The sequence below is a fragment of the Populus alba genome, chromosome 3, assembly GCF_005239225.2.
Source record: "Populus alba chromosome 3, ASM523922v2, whole genome shotgun sequence".
Lineage (NCBI taxonomy): Eukaryota > Viridiplantae > Streptophyta > Magnoliopsida > Malpighiales > Salicaceae > Populus > Populus alba.
The window spans coordinates 17,855,531-17,879,746 of NC_133286.1; the positions used below are offsets into that span (position 1 = coordinate 17,855,531).

General features: G+C 32.7%; 3 protein-coding genes and 1 pseudogene across 4 annotated transcripts; 3 read left to right on the top strand and 1 right to left on the bottom strand.

Annotated features, from left to right (window-relative positions):
• Positions 1 to 263: 263 nt before the first annotated feature.
• On the bottom strand, positions 264 to 1,735 carry LOC118054363 (probable purine permease 4). Its single transcript, XM_035065916.2, has one exon. It carries the CDS (start codon positions 1,711 to 1,713, stop codon positions 478 to 480), a length of 1,236 nt encoding a protein of 411 aa, XP_034921807.1. The 5' UTR covers positions 1,714 to 1,735; the 3' UTR covers positions 264 to 477.
• A 6,192-nt stretch (positions 1,736 to 7,927) lies between these two features.
• LOC118054557 (DNA replication licensing factor MCM6-like) lies at positions 7,928 to 12,426 on the top strand (annotated as a pseudogene).
• On the top strand, positions 9,529 to 12,210 carry LOC118054364 (DNA replication licensing factor MCM6). Its single transcript, XM_073408369.1, has 9 exons — positions 9,529 to 9,731; positions 9,836 to 9,950; positions 10,440 to 10,580; positions 10,709 to 10,812; positions 11,106 to 11,197; positions 11,302 to 11,357; positions 11,446 to 11,557; positions 11,863 to 11,885; positions 12,073 to 12,210. The coding sequence occupies exons 1-9, from the start codon at positions 9,529 to 9,531 to the stop codon at positions 12,208 to 12,210; spliced, it is 984 nt and encodes a 327-aa protein (XP_073264470.1).
• A 10,276-nt stretch (positions 12,427 to 22,702) lies between the features above and the next one.
• On the top strand, positions 22,703 to 24,216 carry LOC118054365 (plasma membrane-associated cation-binding protein 1). 2 transcript variants are annotated; one of them, XM_035065919.2, is made up of 5 exons: positions 22,703 to 22,849; positions 22,945 to 23,099; positions 23,278 to 23,367; positions 23,471 to 23,555; positions 23,675 to 24,216. In XM_035065919.2, the coding sequence occupies exons 2-5, from the start codon at positions 22,989 to 22,991 to the stop codon at positions 23,986 to 23,988; spliced, it is 600 nt and encodes a 199-aa protein (XP_034921810.1). In that variant the 5' UTR covers positions 22,703 to 22,849; positions 22,945 to 22,988; the 3' UTR covers positions 23,989 to 24,216. The 2 variants fall into 2 exon arrangements, with proteins under 2 accessions (XP_034921810.1, XP_034921809.1); XM_035065918.2 differs by having other exon boundaries at positions 22,809 to 23,099.

The following is a 24,216-nucleotide window of genomic DNA, read 5'->3' on the forward strand; positions in this document are numbered from 1 at the left end:
AACTAAGCATGTGGATATTAATGGATTTGTTTTATATGATAAAATTAAATATAAATTAGCGATCAATTTATATAGTTTTCAAGTAAAAAAAATATATTTAAAGAGGTGTATTATAAAAAATATAAATTATATTTTAGAAATGATTGTTTGACAGAAGGATTTCGTGGGTCTATCAGATTTTCTTGTTTCTTTTTTCTCAAAAAGATAAAAAGTCAACCTCAAAATAAACCCACCTAGTGGACACTGACTTTCAAGCGGGCATTAACAACGAGGATGAAGATGAAAATTACTGTAAAGAATGAGGCTGATAATACCAAAGGGAAAATGAAACGGAATCTAACTCGTCATCTTGCCCCCAACATCATCTCATCTCAGATTATTATTACATCAGTACTAACACATAGGATAGGATCAGTGGTGCTGCTTAATTCTCTCCTCGATCGCCTTTACATGAAAAGCCATGATGTTAATAACCCATTAAACATTGTTGGGTGCTACAGCATTATGAACCATCTCCATCCCATGATTTTTATTCTCCATCTCCTTTTCTTCTTTCATCTTAAGATATAGACCATAGACATAAGAACAAAAACCCCACCCACAAAGAACAGTGGACACTACCTTGACACCACCAAACTCGTCTCCGTAGACCACCACCCCTCCTAACACGTTCATGGCCAAGAGGGCAGTCATGCAAATCCCTCCTGTTAGTGATGATGTTAAGAAAACCATTCCTGCTGTGCCCATGAAGCATAGCTGCCAAGTAACCACGTTAGCAAACACTGTAACCCAATAAACCCTTGCTCCTTTATCGAACTTGACCTGGCTTTCCCGTTTCATCTCTGAAAAACCACCGGCTGATGCCATCCCCATGGTGGCCAGAGCGGTGGCTGCAATCTCCATCACCAGCTGCATTTCCACCACCATCTCATAACAGTAGATCCTTCTGTATATCTTCTCCATGACTGGTAAATATAAGGCAAATAACAAGCCCGCTCCTATTGTCGATAAGAAGCCAATGAAATACTTTGCACGGGTTAGACCTTGGGACTTGTCATGGCTTGAACCTAAAGCCAAAAGAACTGAACTTAGGGTCAAGAGGATTACACAGTTGAAATTTTGAAAAGTGATCTTTTGTTTTACTATGATCACTGAGAGGATGAGATTGAACACTAGCTGTGAAGACAAAAGGAGAGATGAGGTTGATACTGGGAGATAAGAATTACCCCAAGAAAAGAGAAGGTTGTTCAAGCCTAACATGAAACCTATGAAGATTGATAGGATTAACAGTTTTGGAGTGAAGAGACTAAATGGACGTCTATCAGTGCATTTGAAGACATAAAAAGGGAGGTAAATAGGGAAGAGAAGGAGAGGGAAACCCGCGGATTGAACCCATGTAGAGACCCATCTGCTGGAACCCTGATGGTTGAAATAAAACTTCAAGAGTAAGCTAGAAGAGAGCGAGCCCACAAACAGGAACGAGTAGTTGATCACCAAAAGAAAGATATATCTCTTGTTTGTCCTGGCCTTTTGGTCTTCTCGCACACTAATACTTGAATCATTGCTCATGGTGATCACTGGAGATTGTGATGATGAGGAATCTTGGTGTGGCTTTTGTTGTTCCTGAATTGTTTCGATATTGTTTTTGGTTTTGAGAGCACTTGGAGAGTAGAGATGGGATTTGGGAGAATTTGGAGGTGATGCGTGTACCATTAAAATTAGAGGATGAGTAGAAACTAAGGAAATTGGCAGTCCCTTGATAATGAGGTGGATGACTTTTGATTCCTGGCTTCTTATATAAGGAGTGCTCCAAGTTGATTTTAAGTTAGAAAAATGAACCTGAATTATAACTTTAAAGTGTATTGTGCATACATAATCGTGGGGTCTGTGATTTTTGGCTCATCTATGTGAAGTTTCCTGTGGACGGCTTCAACAGAAAGCTCCAAGATTCTAAAAAATGAGAGAGAGAGGGAGAGAGAGAGACCCAAGGATATAATCATATATTAATAACTTTACAATTAATCTTGCCTCTGCATTTCTTCTCTGCCTTCAATAATTTCTGCGTTCGATTAGGCTAGCTAGAAATACTCCAATAAAGAACGTAGAGCCATATATGGCAATTTATCAGTGTTAAGTTTATCTATCCTATTGGTGTTAGGTTGATCCTATCATGAAAAAAGAAAGCCGTTTATTTATTAATTCAATTCTATTCTAAGAGCATTAATGGGGGATACAGCAAATTTGAAAGGGTAGGTTTAGGCTTTTGTATATATACACGTCTTCGTCCCCTTGCCTACAAAGTTCCAGCGATGAACCAGAGTCTACATGGTATCCCTGATAGCAATGGCGCTGGGAGTCGAAGACAGTAATGCAGCATCATAAATGATTGTCTAAAAAAGGACTGCGAACGCAGGCTTGATTCGGAAAAGCATGAGAGAAGGAAGAGTTTTTGTTTCTTTCTTCAATATAAATCTTGACAGATGGCTCAGATACCGCATGGTAATCAGAAGGAAAGCACAGGTGGAGGGAGAGTTTATGCTTCGGAACGGCTAACTTTGACTGATTATTAATGATCTCTCCCGTTTATCCTTTTCTTGTTGTAACTCCCCTGCCTAAGCCCACTTGTTCTTGCCAGATATCAACCAGTGAGTGAAATGTGAGCATGCAACGACGTGGCATGATGGCAATGGCTTTTCCTCACCTTTTCAGTTTTGGGTTTACTGGGTCTCTCACAAGTGTCCGTCTCCCCCTTTCGGAAGACGCAATACTTGCTCTCGGGGGGCTAAGAGTAATTATACTGATTTTGGAACTGTTACTCCATGACTCCTTGTTTGTTTGTTTGTGGAATGTAATTTTTTTATTGTGAAATGGTTTTTTTAATTCTTATATCTTAAGGTATTCGATTATGAAAAAATAAATTGAAAAAAAAAAATTTATTTTTTAATTTATTTTTTCAAGTTTATTATAAAAACATGGAACACATACAGATAAAAAAGTTCATGAATGATAAAATTAAAAAAAAAATTCATAATTATTTTAAATAAAATAAATAATGATCAAATGAATAATGATTAAATCAGACAAATAAAATAGTTAAAATTGAAAAAAATACTCAATTTTATAAATTATTTAAAATAAAACAAATAACAATAAAAAAAATAAAGACTATATTTGACAAATAAAAAAGTTAAAAGATGATGAAATTAAAAAAAAATTGATTTAATAAATTAGTTAAAATAAAATAAATAGCAATAAAATAATGAAAATCAAATTTGTTAGGTACAAAAATCAATTAAAAATAATAATAAGAGAAAATCAAATAACAATTAAAAGAATAAAAATCAAAGTTAATATAAAAAATCAAATTCTAAATGAAAAAATTAAAAAAATAATTCAAAATAAAATATATAGCAATCAAATCAAATCTAATATAATAAAAAAATAATACTATATATATTTTTTATATTTTACAACTTTTGAAAAATATATTTTGTCCCAATATAAAATGAAAATATTTTCTAGAAAATCAAGCCAAAAATTTTTTTAACTAAAAAATATATTTTTTATTGATCAACTTTTTAAATATAAAAATAAACATGAAAAAAATTTAAAAATAGTTTTAAAAATATTATTTTTCATAAAACAAACAGTGCTATACATGTCACTTGGCACAACCTACATTTAGTCATCTTACAAACTAGCAAGGCATGTAAATATTGACGTACTTTCTTTGTCTATTGACATTAAAATCACTATGGATCACAATATTAAACATATATTAAGTATAACAACTAGTTAGGGCAATCCACGTGACATTGAGGGTGAGATCAAAGAAAATTAAAAAAAAACAAAAGAAATCATAAATCAATAATTTATACGTGAAATATCGAAGCATATATATCTCGAGAAAAACCATATAAAAAACTTACAATAACAATAGAGTAAAATAGATATTTTATCCGTGTTCAATATTCATGAAGAAATGTTCAAATAAAAATCAAGCATATCACATTCATATATAATTATTAAAGACGTAACAGTCCATATTATTCTAAAAACTATGATACTATTTGAAAATCATGGCATAATCAAATAATTATTTAAATATTATTTAAATAAATTTATTAAAATAAATCCTATTATAAAATTAATGTAAAATATAGAATTATTAATATATATATATATATATATATTATTAAGGACATAATAGTCTATGTTATTCTAAAAAGCTATAATACTATTTTTGGTTTCATTTTATTTTTATATAAAACTTGGTCCTCATTTTGTATTGTCGTTTATTTTTTTTCTTAATTGGATTTGTTTTCTTTAATTTTATCCATCGTCATTTGATTTGAAATTATATCTATTTCAAATTTAGTCCCTATTATTTTTATTTCTTTTGTTTTGGATCCTTTCTTATTATATATATTTTTTAATTTCATCCCTTAATATTTTATTGAGCTATAATTTTTCTATATTTTTTAGGGTTTGTCTTCTACGGGGTTGATTCTAAGCTTATGATCAATTTCACGAGTTTCTAAAGTTAACATGGGTTGACTTTGATATATTTTTAGGTCACTTTTTTTTTTCATTTAACATGTGATTTATTGTGAATTGATCTTCATGCTATTTTTTACACTTTACTTTCTATATGGTTATCACAATTATATCCCTAGGATTGTAGGGTTGGTCGGTTAACTAGGTTGAATTGAATATTTTTTTTTCTTTTTTATTTAATGATTTTTTTGCTAGTTTCACTCTTTAATTTTGGATTGTTTGATAATTGAGTTTTTTATTTTTATTCATTTTTCTTTCAACAAGCTTTCTAGTTTTTTTTTTAATGTTCTTGGATTTATTTGTCATTTTATTTATCATCATTGTATTTTTCTAATGATATTATTTAGACCAACCACGCTCATGTTAAATTCAATTGTGTTAATGATTTGAATCTCAAACTATTTTTTTTTTTTTTAGAAACACTCGCTTCTCCTTAATACTTTTTTTTTACATTGAAAAAGAAATTGAGCTAGCGTGTAATATAGCATGAACCCTCTTATTTAAAACTTGTTTAGTAGTGTAATTGCAGTTATTTTTTAAATAGCTTTTCGTGTTAAAATACACATTAATAATGTTTTTTGATTTTTTTAAAAATTATTTTTGATATTATCATATCAAAATAATTTGAAAACACTAAAAAATATTAATTTAAAGTTAATAAAAAAAAAAAAAAATTAATTTTTTTAAAATATTTTTAAAACACAAAAACAAAACCAGCTTTAATAATGATTAAACCACGCCCTTTGTTGTCTCGTTAACTAGCCAATATACCACCGCGCTGCACCATGGACGAGATTCCAGGGTATTTTTTTTTTTTTTTAATTCAAGTTAATAACGTGGTGGTAAAGTGAGCGCGCTTTCTTGCATCGTAAAACTTTTTAATTGAGAGTTGGAAAGTTGATGATTGTGTTTGAAGAAATACAATGAAAATTAAAGGTGAATCATAAAAATAGCTGTGAATACTAATTAAATATTGAAACTGAAAGTTATAATTATAAATAAAGATAATGATATTTCACTACATGATATGCTGTTTGAATTTTTTTTTATATTTAATTATATGGAGATGAAATGGATTTTAATTTCAAATGTAATAATTAAAAGTTTTGTAAAACAATATAATTGTTAGTATAAATTATCTTTTCCACCGATGCATTTTTTTCAACATATCTTTCTTTAGCTATGTTGTCTATTGTATAAAAATTGTAAACAATTAAGATTAAGATTGAATATTTTTTAAAAATAAATCTAACAAAATGTATCTTTTTAATCAAATCATGTTTCCTTTATTGATGTGGTTTTTGTTTTCTGAAAAATATTTTTTGATCAAAAATCTTTTCTTCACACAAAAACTTAACATAATCTTAAAAATAAGTTTTGACAAAACAAGACAATACAATAAAAATGAATTGAAAATTTGGATGCAAATGTATTACATATACATGAAAAAAACTAATATCAAGAAAAATTATGAACAAATTTAAAATAAATATTTCATATGCATTGAAAAAATTATGCATATTAGGTTCATATTTACCTATAAGAAATAAATTGGTAACTTTATCATGGAATAATTTAATAATATTTTAAAATAATAAAATAGTTAGATAATTATTTAAACTTTATTTAGCTAATTTTATTAAAATATGTTAAAATAGAAAAATATAATGAGAAAAAAGATTGAAGTGTTGGTTGTGTATGGGCTAACATGCATGCTTGACCTAACATGTCTAGGCATGCTTAAATTTAAAGAACCAGGCCATACTTCTACATTTTATTGTTTTCTTAAATGTTTTTTATTTTGAAATTTAGTGAATGACACGATCGCCCATTTAAGAACAAAGCTTTGTTTGTCAGCCTTTTTCTCCAGTCATTGAAGGCGACCTTTGGTTCGCAGAATCAAGATCCGAGTGTAAAACCTAAAAACCTAGTTTTCAATAATTGTTTCATAGAAAACACATGAAATATCTAATGAACCACTACAATCTTGTTTATAACAACAAAACTAGTTGATCTAAAAACACAAATTAAAGTCAAATAGAAAAAATATTTGAAGCTTCCATACATTTTCAGTTTTATTGAAGGTCAAATCATGTCCATTAAATTTCACTTTGAAAGATAAATTTATAAACACCAAAATTAAAGTTATCAGTGATTGAAATTCATTAACTTGAAAGTTTTCTCTACTTTAAATATTCTGACAACTTTTCTTTCATATCTCATGTTTCAAGGATTGAAATGTAAAATAAATGAACTTTGAAAGCTAAACGAACATTCTTAAACCATAAAGGACCACACTTAAAAAATTAAAATTGTGGGATGAAACTGTAGATTTATGTTCTTTGTAACAATAAACTTGGAAAAACGATGTCTTCAAATACTAAATTTGATAATTTTTGTTTTAATTCTTTTTCAATAATTTAAAACTCTTCCATGTAGAATGAACATGTCATTCAAGAATGAAACAATCTTAAACACCCAAGGAACACGATTAAAGGCAACCCAAAGAAAATAAATAAAAAATCCAGGATAAAAACAAAGGAACTTTTGAGTATTAAATTGAAAAAAATTAAAGTTGTATGACCAAAACAAATTAATTAAAATAATTAAATGGAGGGATAAAAAATTTGTATAATGAACAATGATATGAATATTATTTTGCGAGAAGATGTAAAAAGTTTTATACAGTAAAACCACAATTTTTTTAGTTTTTTAATAATTAATAATAATAAAATAATTAAAACTCTATATTTTAGTTATAATATAATATAATTATTCATTTCTGAATATATATTTTTTTAAAATTCGTACAAAGCCGGTGAATCTGCCCCGCATCGTTCTCTATTTTTGGCGCGAAAGAGTTGAACCTTCCTCTGAGACAGAAGAGGGTATACACACTAAAGTAAATTTTCCTTCCCTTGCCTGTGTCCTCCAGCATCAAACACCAACCCACTAAAATTTATTCCACTACAGAAACCCATTTTCAAAATCACAGCAATGGATGCGTTCGGCGGCTACTTCGTCGACGAGAAAGCAATCCTTGTTGAGAACATTTTCCTCAACTTTCTCAAAGGTTCGATTCTGGTTGTTTTTTTAATATTTAATTTAAGAGAAAAAAATGAATTACTATAATGCTTTGTTGAAATATTTCTTCTTTTCGTTTGTTTGGAGCAGTTTTAGATTAGACGGACAAAATCGAAATTCAGGAGAAGCGTCCTGTATAATGCCGATTGAAGCGATGAATCGACAACGATGTCTAAGATTTCTCCCATGTCATGCTTTTCAATGAGGTGTCCTTCAAAAATCCAAAGAGTAAAATCACTTTCTTAGTAGAAATCTGTTAAAATTTTGTTCATTTTGTTTAGTTATGATGGTGACTATTAGGTTTAAGCCGTATTTGAAGAATGCATGCAGGAGGTTTGTGATGGAGCTAAGCTCAACATTTATATCCGATGATAATCCTAACAAGGTCATCAATATTGCTTTCTTTAATATCCCTTTTTCATTGATGTACTTGAGTACTTCTCTTTATTTCCTTCATTGGTATTTCTGGGTTTGTTTTTGAAGTATATTTTCCTTGATTTTTGATGATTTTGTTGACGGGTTTTAGGAAATTGATCGAAATCCTTACTTAAACAGTTGATTCTCTGTAGATTGATGCACGTAAAATTACCAATTACTGCCTCAGTTGATGAAAAGGAGGATTGGAAATTGATATTAGTGTCTCAATTGTATAGTTTGCTCCCATGTTTACAGATTAAGAGAGCTAACAACAGCAGAAATTGGGAAACTGGTGTCAGTACCGGAGTGGTGACTTGCACAAGTGCGGTAAGGGCGGAGCTTTTACAAGGAGCTTTTAGGTGTTAATTTGGAATGTGGTGGCGTTGTCAAGAATGTTGAACAGCAATTCAAATATACTGAGGTCAGTTTGTGCACCAGTGTTCTATTGCAACTTCAGTTTTCAGGTTTATATTTTGTTTGATGCCAACTGTTAAATCTGCTGCCGTGATTGCGATTTTTTTAGCCAACAATCTGTACCAATGCGACATGTACCAATGAAATGAGATGGGCATTGCTTCGGCAAGAGAGCAAATTTGCCGACCGCAGAGGGTTAGAATGCAGGAAACTTCTAAAGAGATTCCTGCTGGTTCCCTTCCCAGATCTTTGAATGTTATTCTTCGCCATGATATTGTTGAACAGGCCAGAGCAGGTGATATGTAAGATATTCTTTTCAGTCAGTTATTTTGATTACCACTGGTGTTTCTCTCCTCTTTTAAGTAAATGTTAACGTGTCATATAATTCAGCTTTGAACTTTGATTTCGTCCAGGGTCATTTTCACAGGCACTGTGGTTGTACCAGTTATTGGCATTGGCGTCCCATGGAGAGCGAGCATAATGCCGTCGTGATTCTTCTCAGTGTAAAAATTATGCTGTTGGTGGTGAAGGTGTCAGAGGGCTCCGAGCACTGGGAGTGAGAAACCTCTCCTATCGCCTTGCATTTATAGCCAATTCAGTGCAGGTTCCTCTACGGCTGGCTTGATACCTGATGTTTGGCCAATGGTGATGCATGTGTATTACAATTATTTGTGATTCATAGATGCATATTTGTTTAGGTTTGTGATGGAAGAAGGGATATCTACATCAGGAATAGTAAAAAGGTTGCTGATGACGATGATACCCGGTGATTCACGGTCACTTATCCTGTTTCTGCTTTTGAAGTGATTTATCCATGCTTAAAATGTCGCGACCTCTGATAATTTATATCACCATTTGTTCATAATATGATAACCCTATTACGATAGTATTAGCTACTGACATTCTAGATAAATGTAACATTGTTTGAAGTTTGAAGTGGCCATGTTATTTGTTGGCCCCGCTCATCTGGTACTATGTGTGGTTAGAGTCCAACACGCTGGACTTTTCTCACTTCATTTTACTTGACAGGTAGTGAAGCTAGATGAAGTTCAAAGAATGAGAAACGCACCTGATCTCTTCAACAAGCTTGTAGATAGTATTTCTCCAACTGTTTTTGGTCACCAAGATATCAAACGCGCACTCCTGCTTATGCTCTTCGGTGGTGTCCACAATTTCACTCATGAGGGTGTTAACCTTAGAGAGGACATCGATGCTTGTATTGTTGGTGATCCCAGCTGTGCAAAATCTCAGTCCCTCAAGTTAGCTGCCTTTTTCACTCTGAATCGCACTCTTCTGCTGATGCTTCTTTTTTGAAGTAGTTTATGCAAAGGATGCATTTGTTTATTGATGTTTGCTCTTACAGGTATACTTCAGGTATAGTTCCCAGATCCGTCTACACATCTGGAAAATCATCATCTGCTACTGGGTTGACAGCAACTGTGGCTAAAGAACCAGAAACTGCGGAATTTTGTATTGAGGTAGCATTCGCTTATTGTTACTCTTTTGTTGGCTGAGAATCAGTGGATCTGTTTTAGTCCAAGCAGTTGTCACCTGTTTATGGATATTCCTCTGGACAGCACAGATCAATCGCCTTTCTATTTTGGAAGAACCTACACGTGACTCTATGGCTATCTAGATTTAAGCTGTTATTAAACAATTTCTTGAAGTTTGATTTATATTAATGTGCCTTGCTGTTTTTCTAGGAATGGCATTTACTATAGTTCTGAAATGACGCATGATATTGAGCATTCATTATTTCTAATGCAACTGTTAATCTGTGAGCATTTATTTTTCTGATTTATTTGATGTCCTCTCATGCTGGTGCATTGATGCTTGCTGACAGTGGCATTTGTTGCATTGATGAGTTTGACAAGATGGATATTTGAGATCAGGTAATCTTCCTTCATTAAAGTCTAACCTGACATTTCTCATAACAATTTCTGATATCAATCTAAATGAACATCAAGGTTGCAATTCATGAGGCCATGGAACAGCAGGCAATAAGCATCACAAAAGCTGTGATGCAAGCAACACTCAATGCTCGAACATCAATTCTAGCTGCAGTTAACCCCACTGGAGGACACTTTGATAAATCTAAACCACTCAAGGTCAGAAATTCTTTCACTTGATTTTATAGCCGCGTGAATAACTAAAAATTGAATCTCTTATGCTATTACCTGTTTTATTAAGTTTGATCTTCTTTTTCCCGGACTAATCACTTCCATGCACTCTCCAGTATAACGTGGTTCTCCCCCCTTCAATTCTTTCAAGGTTTGATCTGGTATATGTGATGATTGGTGATCCCAATAATCAAACTGATACCACATTGCGCACCATATTGTAAGAGTTCATCAAAAGCGTGAAGATGCTCTTGCTCCTCCATTCTCAACTGCTCAGATAAAATGTTATATTGCATATGCAAAGATCTTGAAACCAAAGAATTGCTGTTCTTAAATACCTACATATATACATTCACTAACACATGCGTGCGGACACGCGCGCGCGCGCACACCAAGAATGACTTAAATTTGAGAATTTTTTTACTGTACCTAGCCACACGCTAGCTGATCCTTAATGCATCTTAATTTTGAAGCAAGAAAACTGTTGGTGGACTCTTATGTTGCTCTCCGCAGAGGTGATACAACTGTGGGGAGTAGAGTTGCTTATCGGATGACTGTTAGACAGCTGGAGGCATTAATCAGACTGTATGAGGCCATTGCACGAAGTCATTAGGAAACCCAGGTTTTCTAATATTCCATTTGAATCTTAAGATTGCTACGCACAATTGCATTTTTAATATATACTTGAGAAAAACAACTTTTTTCACAGGTACAACCAAGGCATTTTTGCTTAGCAGTGAAATTGCTGAAAACATCCATAATCAGGCAAGAAAATTTTGGAAATGAGTTGAACATCTTTCTTGATCTGCTAGCTTATCATATTTATAACGTGTGCCTTTTGTTGTGCTTGTAGTGTGGAGTCAAGGAGATTGATTTATCTGAGATTCAAGAAGCAAATCATGATGATGGTGTTGGTGCACTAGTCATGCGCCTAAGACAGCATGAAGAAGCTGTGATGCGAGATGGTAAACAGCTAGGACCCTTTTATTTACGTTAAACCCTTTTATTTATGTCAAATGATATTTGTTTTTCAGTACGTGTATTTTTGCCGTTACTATTCTTTTACCGTTACAATTGAGGCTTTCACGTTAAAGCTTTTATTTAGTTTCTTTTTGCTTGAGGGCGCAACCTCAATAATGATGGCAGTGGAAGTTGGACACTATTTTCATATTGTCCAGTAGTGATCCTTGCAATAGAAACGAACCAGTTGGCCCTTTGCCTTCATCACCATATTTACTGTCTTTGAAGCATGTTCTGTCATCATTTTCAGGGACAGGGAGAGTTGATAAGATGGTATGTAGAACAACAGAGTCAGAAAAATAGCTACAGTTCTGTGGAGGAAGCAAAGAATGAAGCTCCAAAAATCAAAGCTATTATAGAGGCAAAACTACAGCAATATCTGAGTCTTGCCAATGTGTTTTAATTATTCTATTTTATATATTTGCTGGGACTATTGGACATGACAAATGTTGCACTGCAGAGTTTGATTCGGAAGGAAGGCTATTTGATTGTGGTAGATTATGGCAGCAGACCAGAAGCAGAGGGCGATGGTGCAAGGCAGTCATCGTCAAAAGATGACAGGATATTGGCTGTTGCTCCCAATTATGTGGTAGAATGATGTGTGCTTTGACAACTCGTTAACCACGGTACTCATTTATGGTTTACGAGGTCGCACTCATTTAATTTCAACTTGACCATATAAATGCTGCAAGTTCGGCTCTTCTGTCGCCACTATTTTTTATATGTAAAAGAGGACGAGTTCAGTTTAGGACAGCTGAAAGCTTGGCATTGGAATCAGCCCATTGTTTTAATTGAAAATGCATTTGTAAGATTATCTTCTCAAAATTGAGGTAGGTGATTAAGAATTGATGTTTTTTTTTTTTTTTTTTTCCTAATGATTGTTATCAAAGCAGAGACATTTAATGGTAGCACAGAGCTGGAATGCACGTTACCGGACTCAGCATGCCCAACCCAGAAGAGATGTTAGTACGGATCAATAACTCAATTCTGCAGCAAAGAGTTGCAGATGTCAGTGACTCATGCATATTCTCAATCTACGAGACCGGGTTGCCTGGTTATCCTTTGCCTCATTGAGTGTTTCGCATTATGTTTAGAAAGAGTTAAAAAAAAAAAAAAAATACTTTTTAAGTATTTTTTATTTTAAATTAATATTTTTTATATTTTCAAATTATTTTAATGCGTTATATCAAAAATAATTTTTTAAAAATAAAAAATTATTTTAATATTTTTTTTTTATATAAAAAATCATTTTAAAAAACATAATACATCTCAATCCCCCACCAGACAAAGCTTCCTGGCTATAAAACGAACATGTTGCAAAGAGATATGGCTGATAGGAAATCAGTGACTGCAGTTATTTTCACTAATCCATCATTTTCAAATCCCTATCCTTCTAAGAATGTGCAGTGCAATCTATCGTACTAGCTTGGAAGCTACAACGATAATTGTTTTGGTACTTCCAGGCTCTCGATTTTCGTCGTTGCTGTCTTGCACTTTAAAATAACGCCACCTACCCTCACTTCTGTCTTGCTTTGATCAAGAGTGTACAGGTTCCCCCACGTCATTTTCTGATTGGGGCCATCACAGATTAAGATTATGAAATAAGTGTCTGCCTGTCAGGGAAGACAGAGAGAGAGAGAGAGAGAGAGAGTCGGTGTCGGTGTCGGGTGGTAGCTTGCCTGTCATTATGCTGTGATAGAAATGAGTCGACAAGGTGACAATGTGAGTTCAATCCACCTTACTGATGCGTTGAAAAGATTTTCTCATCACGCACTGTCTGGTTCCTGGTGTGCTAGATTATCGTTGTCTTTATAGGTTCTGAATTTTTGCTGGCCCCAAACCAATCAAGAGTAAAATAAGATGCAAAGTGACTCTCTGTTCTCTGTTCTTTTATTTATTTATTTTCTGAGCTTTCATGCACCCTCGCTCAGGCTTAAACCTGGGACATGATATATATATATATATATATATATATATATATATATATATATATATCTGTGTGTGTGTGTCTTTGCAAGTGCAACTACTTCCCTATCAAATAAAATCTGAATTCTATAAAAAAATTAAAATCGAATTAGTTCAAATGAACCTAAATTAAAAATTTTAATTCCATATCAAACATTCAAACAAGTCACAATGTAAAAAACTGTTTTAAGTAAACTATAAACTCCAAGCAAACAGTAAATCATAAGCTTTCATAACCGATTGTAAACAACAAAATGAAATTGAGTTTTACGTAACTATATTCAGAACAATTAACCTAATGTTTACATTACTTTAAGAAATGTTTAAGTACTTAAAGGGAACCATGGAAGAACCCATGTTTAATAAAATTCATAAGAGATTGAGGTGAGATATAAAGGACTCTATATTTAGAATTTTTTTTCTTAGAATTTTTTTTTAAGAGATTAGGGGAAACTTATGGAGAAGAATTTCATAATTAGAAAAATTTCTAAGCGGTTGGTAGAAAATCATGAAATGTGAGTTTATATTTAGAAAATATTTTAAAGGTTTGAGGAGAATCCAAAGAGGGTGATTTCTGGTGGCGTCTATAAATGTAAAATATTCTAAAGGATTGCAGGAACCCAAGTAGGGTGACATGATGTTGTCCTTGCTCATAATTTTTTTTTAAAGGAGGAGGGGAGTGAACCCATGTCGACGACTATACTTTGAGAAATTTATAAGGGGCAGAGGAGACAAATTTATATAGGGTGGTTCTATTGCATTAAAAAAACCAAGTCTATCCCTTGAAAAGTGGTTGCACTGGAAAGTAGGGATATATGACCTGCTTATGATGGCATGGGGCATGAAAACCCTTAATTAAGGAAATATCTCAACAAAGATTGGGAGGTATATAGCCTCCCTGGTGATGGTGTGGGGGTTTGGGAGCTCTCGGAGGTTGATAGCCTCCTTAGTGATGACATGGGGTTTTAAGGGCCCCTGACTAAAGAGTGGAGTTGGTCTATGACTACATTGGAGAGGCAAGAGATCCAATATCAAATCCTAGTGAATTGGTGAGAGGTCATTTGGCATCATCTGGAGAATATGTCAATCCAAGACTACATTAGAAAGTGAAAGATTCAAGATTAACCCCTGTTGAATTGGTGAGAAGCTCTTTGACATCACATTAAGAATGTGCTAGTCTAAGACTGCACTGGAGAATTGAGATCTAAGATCAATCCCTGATAAATTAATGAGAGGCCCTTTGACATCACTTAGATAATATGCTAATTCGAGACTGCATTGGAGAATGGAGGATCTGATATCAATCCCTAGTAATTGTGGAAATATTGCTCTAGGAAGACCAAGTCAATTCCATTCAAGGAGAGTGGCCAAAAGCCCTCTACTAGAGATCTGTTGTTAGGAAATATATGTTAAAGATACATTATTTTTATTTCAAAGATAAACTTACATTTGTGTTAAGTATTATACATCATAAAATGATTTGTCGATGGTGATGGGGTCAAGTGTGTTACCACATGTGCCAACACTTGTTGGGGTGACAATGTCTAATTTTTCCCCCAAGTTGCCAACATAACTCGAGTAAGGACGTGCACCTAGATGATCAGTTGTTGAAGGTATGGTGTGGCAGAAGTGCCCACGATTGTGGGTAACAAATATTTTCATCATGCACCCTAGCTTAGGGTTGTCTCAGTTGTGTGCCATGAAATGATCTAAAAATATCAAAAACAAGTTTTAGAAATTAATGGTTTTTTTATTGGTTTCCACAGACGATGCCAATTGATGAGTCCAAAAATCCAAGATGCTTAGAAATAAGATTGATGTGTTGGATAATCTCTTAGTTTAAGCAATTTGATATATTCTCCCCAATTAAGATGTCTGGTGGCTTGATATGAAAAGCTTATGAGGTTACTAACTACTCACAAGTGATGCTTGGTAAGTCAATGTGACTAATAGTTGTGATAGTAGTATGTGATGCCTAGTATGCCAAGATGATCGATAGCTTTGGTAGTAGTGGGTGATACATGGTAAGTTAGGTGACCGATAGTTATGGTAGATGCAAGTGTTGTTTAGTAAGCCAAATGACCATTAGTTATGGTAGTAATAAGTGGTGCATGGTAAGCCAAGTGACTAGTAGCCGATACCTATAAAAGATCCTCTTTGATAGATATTGGACTTTTCGATGGTAAAGTTAGTAACTTTATAGAAAGATAAAATGAAATGATATTTTAAAGAGATAGATTTTGAAAATATATATGCTTAAAATGCTAAAAATAAAGAGATTATGAACATTTGACTTGGAAGATTTATAGTGTATAAACCTATGAATATTGTCATTTTGTGGAGGGGAGGGGCCAAAGTGTAGTTCCATCCATGTGATATTTTAACTTGTATTACACTCAAAATAATATATATAAAATTAGTTAAAAATACTAAGGGAGCTGTGTGGGTTCCTAGAAAAATTATATGTCGAGTGTTGGGCTTGGACAATGTATTTAAGTTAATTAAAATTGAATAATAGATCCAGATGTGTTGTGTGGACTCACGCATGTTGGGTTCGAGACATGCATCCTAGCTCGAAAAGGGTGCTGGGGTGCACACCCAATTAGGTGGTGGGTGCATGCCTAATTATGCATGAGCTTAAGCTACCTTGCCCGAGCTCATTTTCCTTGGTCCATGGTTGTATATTAGACTCGGGCTTGGTAGCCAGAGCACAATATGTTTTTTGTGTCTATTTTAAAATATTTTTAGTTCATATGAGAGGTTTATTTATTTTATTTAGATCTATCATAAATAAATAAAAAACTAATGTGAACATAAAGCAATAAAAACATAAAATATAAAGATGTAAATAAATTAAAAAAATATAAATTATTGAAAACTTGAGAAAATTTGAATTATTGAAAACTTGCAAAGAATTACGAAGGTGTCTCTTCTTAAATATTAATTCTGAGAACAAAATTCATGTCCTACAAGAAATAAAGAATTACCAACCGGAGAGTAAAATGTTAATCATGACAATTTTCATGATTTATCCTATATAATAATAATAAAAAAACAAATATCCTAAAATCACTAATACTTTAAATTATCTTACATATACAAAACAGTGAAATATTTATAATATAATCTTGTGGATTATTTGTTCAGTAAAGTCTTTTTAAATTTACTAAGCTGACATTAGCATCAACATCACTAATCCATCATCATCGGGCACGCCAGCTGTATTAAATTTGGGTCACACGTGTCTCTTTACTACAATGACGCCACATGTTCTTCTGTTCTCAAGCAAACTGTCTGCTTCCAGCTGGAGTTTAGACAGTTATAATTATAATTATAACATATACTAAAAAAACAGCTAGCACATCACTTTCTTTTTTTGTCCTCAAATTCTTTTATTGCATCTTTATGTACCCAAATTAAAGTATAATTTGTTAAAACTTATTAAGCTTGGAGCAAATTAAAAAGTAGTACATAGAAGTGTAAAATAGTAAGAAATTTCATTACTAATTCAAATTTTTATTTAAAAATTCATTTTTATCCTTCCATTTTTTTAACCTATTCATTATTCTTTAAAATTTAAATTTGATCCAAAAATTTATTTTTTAATTTTTTTAATTTTTAGGTTTGAAAAAGTAAGAGAAAGTTGTTAGATTCTTGTGAGAGAAAAGAATCATTTGACATCGATTCCAAACACTAAAAAAATTAGTTTTGGCGTCAACAAATCTCATTTGACATGAAAAGTTTGATGATGGTTATTTTGAATTTCAATATTATCTAAGTAACAGATCAAAGCTAAGAAGGAAAAATTTTACTGGTTGTAATTGTGTTCTTGAATCATTTTTTGAGTTTTTTAACTTGATAAATTAATTTTTTTTTATGTTATTTAGGTGTTTTAAGGCAAAAATAGATCGTAAATCAGTTTTTGACCAACAAGAACAACCCATGATTTTTTTGCCACTAATCTGTGTAAGAGTAGACGGCATGACATTTATTTTTTAAAAAAGAAGAATTAGAGGTTGATAAGACTTTCTGCCACTTACAAAAGATAAAAAAAATGAAAGGGCTTAGTGACGTGGGCCAAGTCTCTTTTTTTAAGGCCCAAGAGTGCACTTGTTTTTTTTTCCTTCCATTTACATCCTTTAATTGTTATTTTTTAATTTCCTCTTTTTTGGTATCATATATCCAGCTAAATTATAGATTTTAAAAAATAAAATTATTAAACCCAAAAAGATCCATTACCCAGGTCACATGTCTGACAGATTAAGCCACAAAACCCGGGTCTATCCAATATATATATATTTTCCTCTTAATTATTTTTCTTTCAATTTTATTATTCAACTTTTTTTTTAAAAAATATCTATTTTGTACCATATATTCAAGTAAAGAATAAATTAAAAAAACAAAATTATCTAATCTCATGTAGTTCATGATCTAGGTCATGGGTTTGATGGGTCAAGTAACAAAATAAATTTTGATCTAATATGTTATTATTTCAATATTTTTTTAATATATAACGAATTAGTCTTTGTTTAATGTTTTGTTTTAATCTATGTATGATTAATTGGTTATGATTTACTTTTTAATGTGTTATCATGAACTCAATACTTGATTCGCGGGTTTAACCAATTAATCAAAATTGACATGAGTTTATTCAATAAGTTATCGTGTTAATGTTTTTTGAATCCATATTCTTGGATTATTTGTATTAAAAATATTTAGTATGATTCGCAAGGTAACGCGAGCCAATAATCTAGTTATCAAAATTGAATGTGAACAGTTTTTTTTTCTCCAATTTAAATCATTCTTTCTTCCTTCTTCTTTTATGACAAGGCAGCTATCAATCAAAGGTTATTAAGTGTACTCTTGTTTAACACTCGCACAATCCTTGATGGTTTAACGAGCTGAACTATAAGCTCTTAAGGTTGGCTCCTCCTCATCCTCATCCTCATCCTCATTCTCATCCTCATCCTTTTTCATTTATAAAATAGAGATTTGAACTCAAATTTTTTTAGAGATAAAAAAAATAGCGTTATTTGAATTATAAATTCGTTTGCGGCTGATCCTTCTTCTTGAATGTTCAGTTGAGAAACTCATGAATTTCTTTTCTTAGGTTTCCAAGTTACAGTTTTTTTTTTTTTTTTGGGAGGCTTCTTTGTTACCCCAGCGATCACCTTTATGTCTATCAAGATTCAAGAGAGACAAAATATGTAGTGTGTGTGTATAATATCAATCCAGACAACCAATGGGCTTGCCCGTTGGTGCCCTTACAAAACAAGCACCGCTAAAACTGGGATTTGAATCTTAACTTCAGAATCCGAAGACAAATCCATCATTATTCTAAAGACAGATATAAATAAATAAAAAAATAAAATGCATGCTTAGGTTGGAAAAGACATGAACTTGGATAAGACTGAGAAGCTAATCAGATTACATGAGTTTCGTTTCCAAAATGACAAAGAATCTAATAACCAGTCCTTATCAATGGAGTTTTGCACTCAAACGGCAAGTGTGTTGTCATCTTCTTGATTAATGACGCCAAAGCAGTTGACACTAATCCATCTCCCCCCCCCCCAACCTGGTCAGCTCGACATTTTGGATTTCTGCGACATAACTATGCTGGAGTTCATTATATTCCACATTCTAGGGCAGAAAACTTTTATCCATGACAGTTTTTTTCTCTTTTTTGTATTGCTCTGCAGATTCCTCATTCACTACGAGACAAAGTTGTTGAAACACAGCCTCCCATCACGGCTCAAAATTGAAGAAAAACTCAAATCTACAAGATTTCAACTTAATTGGCGATTTGATATGCATCTTCTCCACGTTATCATTTAAAGTTTTTCAATGGAATTATGATAGACCTTATTCGATTCAAAGGTGGGTTAATTAGATTGAAAATATGACATTATTGACAATTAATATTAAATCGGATATTTTTAGTTGCCTTATTTGGGATTTCGGTTGCTTACCTTTCTAGGTATTTTTTAAAAATACATTTGTTTAAAAAATATATCAAATTGATATTTTTTTTATATACATATCAAAAATAAAAATATTTAAAAAATATTTTTTAAGTAAAAAATATTTTGCATTGCATTGTAATACCGAACAAACTATTAATTCATAACAAACTATTAATTCATAAAGTATTGAAAAGTAGCCATCAGGTAGACTTTATAAATAAATGAGTGAGCAAAAACTGTTGTAAATTAAATCATTAGAGAGTTCATTTATGCTGGTTGGCGAGGCTTTCGTTCCCTTGAAGCTAACATGACAATGTGACATGAGGACAAAGCCACTAATAAGCAATCAACTAAGTTTGTTGTGGCTTTGTGCCTCTAAAAGGAAATGCCAGTTGGTGCCAGGAAAGAATAATGATAGAATGAAAGGGCAAACTTCAAATACATTATTACAGTGACTCTCAATTAATTCATAATTTATTTGTCAATTAAGACTCTAAGGGTTTAGATATTCTCAATTGAGTCCTTCCATCTCAAATTATTATAATTTTTATTGGTTAAAACTAAACAAATTCCAGATAAACTAGCTACTTCTTTACTGAAGAAAATACACACTCTTGAACATAACCCACTAGCGATATAAATGAATTAAGGACTTCATTAAATATTCTTAAACCTTTAGGGACCAAATCAATAAAAAAATTTATTGAGATATGGGTTGTAAGTTTTTTATTTCTTAAATGAGACCACTAACAAATGTTATTATATGATTTTTTTTCTTTTTACTATTTGTGTTATCAGAAAATGATAGGAGGACCAAACTGAAATAGAAATGTTAAAGGGTATAAAATTAACGTTTGAATTTGTGCCTCATTGGAAGCATGTCTTTATCAATTATATATTTTTTGGATCAGGTCCCCTCAGATGATTTGACAAATATCATTTTTTTTAACTATTTTATATTACACGAATTTAAATAGCAGTTGGATATTTTTAAATAATGTATTACTTATCCAACTAAAATGGAAGGAAACCGAAAGAGCTTGATCAAGGAGACATATACGTTCGAGAGGCATGTGCCATCAAGATCATAGATCAAATTATACTTGATTTCTTTTTCTTTTTTGCTCTGAATACCTAGTTTCCTAAAATGACCAAGATATATATCAAGTGACTGGGAGCCCATAAATTAAAATGTTGATGGTTCTGAAAGGTGAATGTCCTTGTTCCTCTGACGTAAAATTAATATCATCTTATGCATTGAGTGAGAAGCCATGGTGCAACTTTTAAAAATACTGTAGCATGGTATGACACATGGGAAGTCAAAACGCCATCTTACCTGCGGATTAACCTGCGAAATATCCTCTGTTCTTTGTTTTTTCGGGGAGAACAACAGCTTGTGAAATTGAAGCCGAACGCTATGGCGGTTGGTTTTCTAAAAGTATTGCTCTGTCAAATCTCTTGAATATTATTACCTGTAGAATCTCACTCTCTCCTTTTCCTTTTCTGGAGGCTGGCATCTTTCAAACTTTTTCTTAAAAAAAATTTAGAATATAAATCTTTGATGACAAGAGCAGAATCGTGGATAGAAGTTGAACAAATTAAGCATAATTGATAATTATTCTTGTCAAAGTTTTTTTTAGTCTACAAAACCGTAGTTAAAAATTGACATAATCTAATTATATTCAATCCATGGGTGTAAGGCTGCCTAAATGACTGATCAATGAGGTGCATCTGTTGCTTAACACCTCGATATATATATATATATATATATCAAAGCTTCTGCCTCCAATTTAGAGCTGTTGACAGGTATGTACAGATGAAGGACAGTTCAATCTTAATTTGTTATATTATTACCCTAAGCATAAACAAACATACCAACAACCTGCGTTTGCAACATAATATTTGTCAAGTAATCTAGCTGTAGCCTCCTGCTAATTAACAACGCATGACGTACTAAATCCAATATTTCATAATGTCTCAAATAATAGAAAAAAACTTTCATTAGCATCAACCCCACCATTAACTAATCCTTGTTTCTTGTCTTCCACTCCTTCTTTTTGCCGATGCAGAAATTGTCATCAAGCACCCCATGTGCATGCGACTGCGAGCTAGCTATATATGTTTCTTCTTCTTCTACTTCTTCTTCTCCACCTTATTTTTCTTGAAGTACATATATATTGAATTGAATATTTTCAGAACCCCATTTCTTACGCATATAAGTATGTTTGTCATCCCCTTAATTTGTATGTTCGAGCATCCCGTCGATCTAATTATTTTACAATGACTCGGCAACTCAAAAACACCACGAGTTAATATTTATAGTGGAATATAATCATTTGATGTGTAGGAAGAGGCTACAATTTATTTGAAGGTAAAATCCTCAATTAAACTATGATCAAGTTGATCGAGTAAGATGATTTGGAACTCTAATATTGATATTTATATTTCTTTTCTTCAATAAATTCTGGGTTAAAATCTCTTAATAGAAAAGAAAATGAGATTACAAAATTTATTTAAATAACGTTATCAAATTTAAGAAAAACTCAAAACTTGTTTTAGAAAAATGCATATAAAAGATAAAAGATAAAACATTACACATTTTATGTATACAATTGATATCATACAGGAATATGTATAAACAGTTAACGATTAAATTACCGAATTTGATTAATTCAATCCCATAAATCACCATAGAAAAATGGTACAAACGCAATCAATCAATAAAAAAAAAATTAAAGATTTATAAAAAAGCAAATTGGAGATGAATGTTGGAATATCATGACCATGGACTAGAGCTGTCAAATCAAGAGGTTTTAATTTGTTTGCTTGAGGAGGAGGAGGAGGAGGAGCGGGTGTAGTCATTGACGGCGTGAAAGTAGTAGTACCAGCGGAGCCACGTGAGAAGCCAAGGAAAGAGACATATTTTGTTACACGTCACCATCAACATTTGAGTGAGGACCCACTTCTCATATTTGCTACCTTTCGTTGAGGTTGATTGCCAACTGGCATCTCCACCTTATTTTATCCTTCCCTTCCCCTGTTTATTTACAAAACCACCCTTTCTTTCAATCATATCTACCCAGATTTGTGGACATTCATAGCCCTGCATGGACTGTCCTCTGGTAGGGAAGCAGAGGGTCAGAGAGGGTCATTAGCATGGTGAGGTTGGCTGGTGGGAATGAACAAGCTGGTATTTATGGTAATTTAGTTGGAAAACAAGGGGTTGTTTTGTTACAAGTGCATCTATATGATGCCATGCTCTTTTGCATCATGTTCCTTTAACCCGGAGGCATTGCACACAGTTCGAAAGTAAGTGAGAAAATATACACACAGACTCGCTGGGCTACTTCATCAACTTTGCTTCTTTAGCTTATTATTCACACACATATTTTTTTGTTCGATAGATTTTGTTGTTTGGATTAATCTGTCGAGTTGAGACAAGAGAGAAATGGGGTATTGGAAATCAAAGGTTCTTCCAAAGATCAAGAAGGTTTTTGAGAAGGACAGTGCCAAGAAGGCAGCTGCAGCTGAAGCTTGCAAGTCCTTTGATGAATCGAAGGTCCTCTTTCTAACTTGAATTTAAACTCTTGAATTTCTTCTTTTTTTCGACAAGAATATTATAACTAGCATGAAAGAAGCTTACAAAATATTTACTATGTTAATTGAAGCATGTAGATGTACTGCTGTGTATCTGTTTTATAATGAACTTGCAATATCTTTCTTGCTTTAATTAATAGGAAGAAATCAGTAAGGAGTTTGAAGAGAAGAAGACTGAACTTGAACCTAAAGTGATAGAAATCTATGAAGCTTCATCAGCTGAAATCAAGGTAAGCCAATCACACACGCACAAATAAATCTAGGTACCTATATATTTATACATGAAACAAAATACTAACATGATCTTGTAAATATATAATTAACCTGAAACAGACCTTAGTTAAGGATCCCAAAGAAGCAGGATTAAAGAAGCAATCTACTTCAGCTCAAAAGTTCCTTGATGAGCTTGTTAAAATCGGTATGTATATAGAAAATCTACCCTCTCTTCCTCCCTTAGCTTCTTTCAAGATTTAATAAGCGTTATTTTTTTTTACCACTGCCACCTCTATTTACTTTGCTGTATTTTTGCATGCACAGAGTTTCCAGGATCAAAACTAGTATCTGAAGCATCTTCAAAATACGGACCAGCCTATGTTCCGGGTCCTATTTTCTTCGTCTTTGAAAAAGTCTCAACCTTTATTCTGGTAGAGGAAAAGGCAGTCGAGGCACCAGCACCAGCAACCGAAACAAAAACCGAGGAAGCAACTACTAGCACAGAGAAGGAGATAGTAGTCGAGGAAGAGAAGAAAGAAGAGGTAGTAGTAGCGGAGGCTTCAGAGAAGACTGAACCACCTCCAGCAGTGGCTGAAACACCTGCCAAGGTGGAGGAAGCAGAGCCACCAAAGCCGTGACTCGTCATCAAGAAGTAAATAAATCCCGTCTTTGTGAAAAAAGGTTACATGCAGTAAAAGAAAAAAAAAAAAAAAAGAACATTTGTTATTCTTTATGAATATGTATCCTTAATTTCCTTGTAAGTTTGGATCATATATTTCTGTGTGTGCTGTTTTTTTTTTTTTTTTTTTTTTAAATTGTAATATTAATTTACTATCTAGAGAAGTGGTGGGGTACATTACTCGGTT

What these genes read in the sequence shown, in the direction of transcription:
- LOC118054364 (XM_073408369.1), top strand. Translation starts at nt 9,529, where the DNA reads ATGAGAAACGCACCTGATCTCTTCAACAAGCTTGTAGATAGTATTTCT. An exon ending in GCAAAATCTCAGTCCCTCAA is followed by an intron (nt 9,732 to 9,835) that starts GTTAGCTGCCTT and finishes TTGCTCTTACAG; the next exon opens with GTATACTTCAGGTATAGTTC. An exon ending in ATAAATCTAAACCACTCAAG is followed by an intron (nt 10,581 to 10,708) that starts GTCAGAAATTCT and finishes TGCACTCTCCAG; the next exon opens with TATAACGTGGTTCTCCCCCC.
- LOC118054365 (XM_035065919.2), top strand. Translation starts at nt 22,989, where the DNA reads ATGGGGTATTGGAAATCAAAGGTTCTTCCAAAGATCAAGAAGGTTTTT. An exon ending in AGTCCTTTGATGAATCGAAG is followed by an intron (nt 23,100 to 23,277) that starts GTCCTCTTTCTA and finishes TTTAATTAATAG; the next exon opens with GAAGAAATCAGTAAGGAGTT. An exon ending in CTTCATCAGCTGAAATCAAG is followed by an intron (nt 23,368 to 23,470) that starts GTAAGCCAATCA and finishes AACCTGAAACAG; the next exon opens with ACCTTAGTTAAGGATCCCAA.
- LOC118054363 (XM_035065916.2), bottom strand. Translation starts at nt 1,713, where the DNA reads ATGGTACACGCATCACCTCCAAATTCTCCCAAATCCCATCTCTACTCT.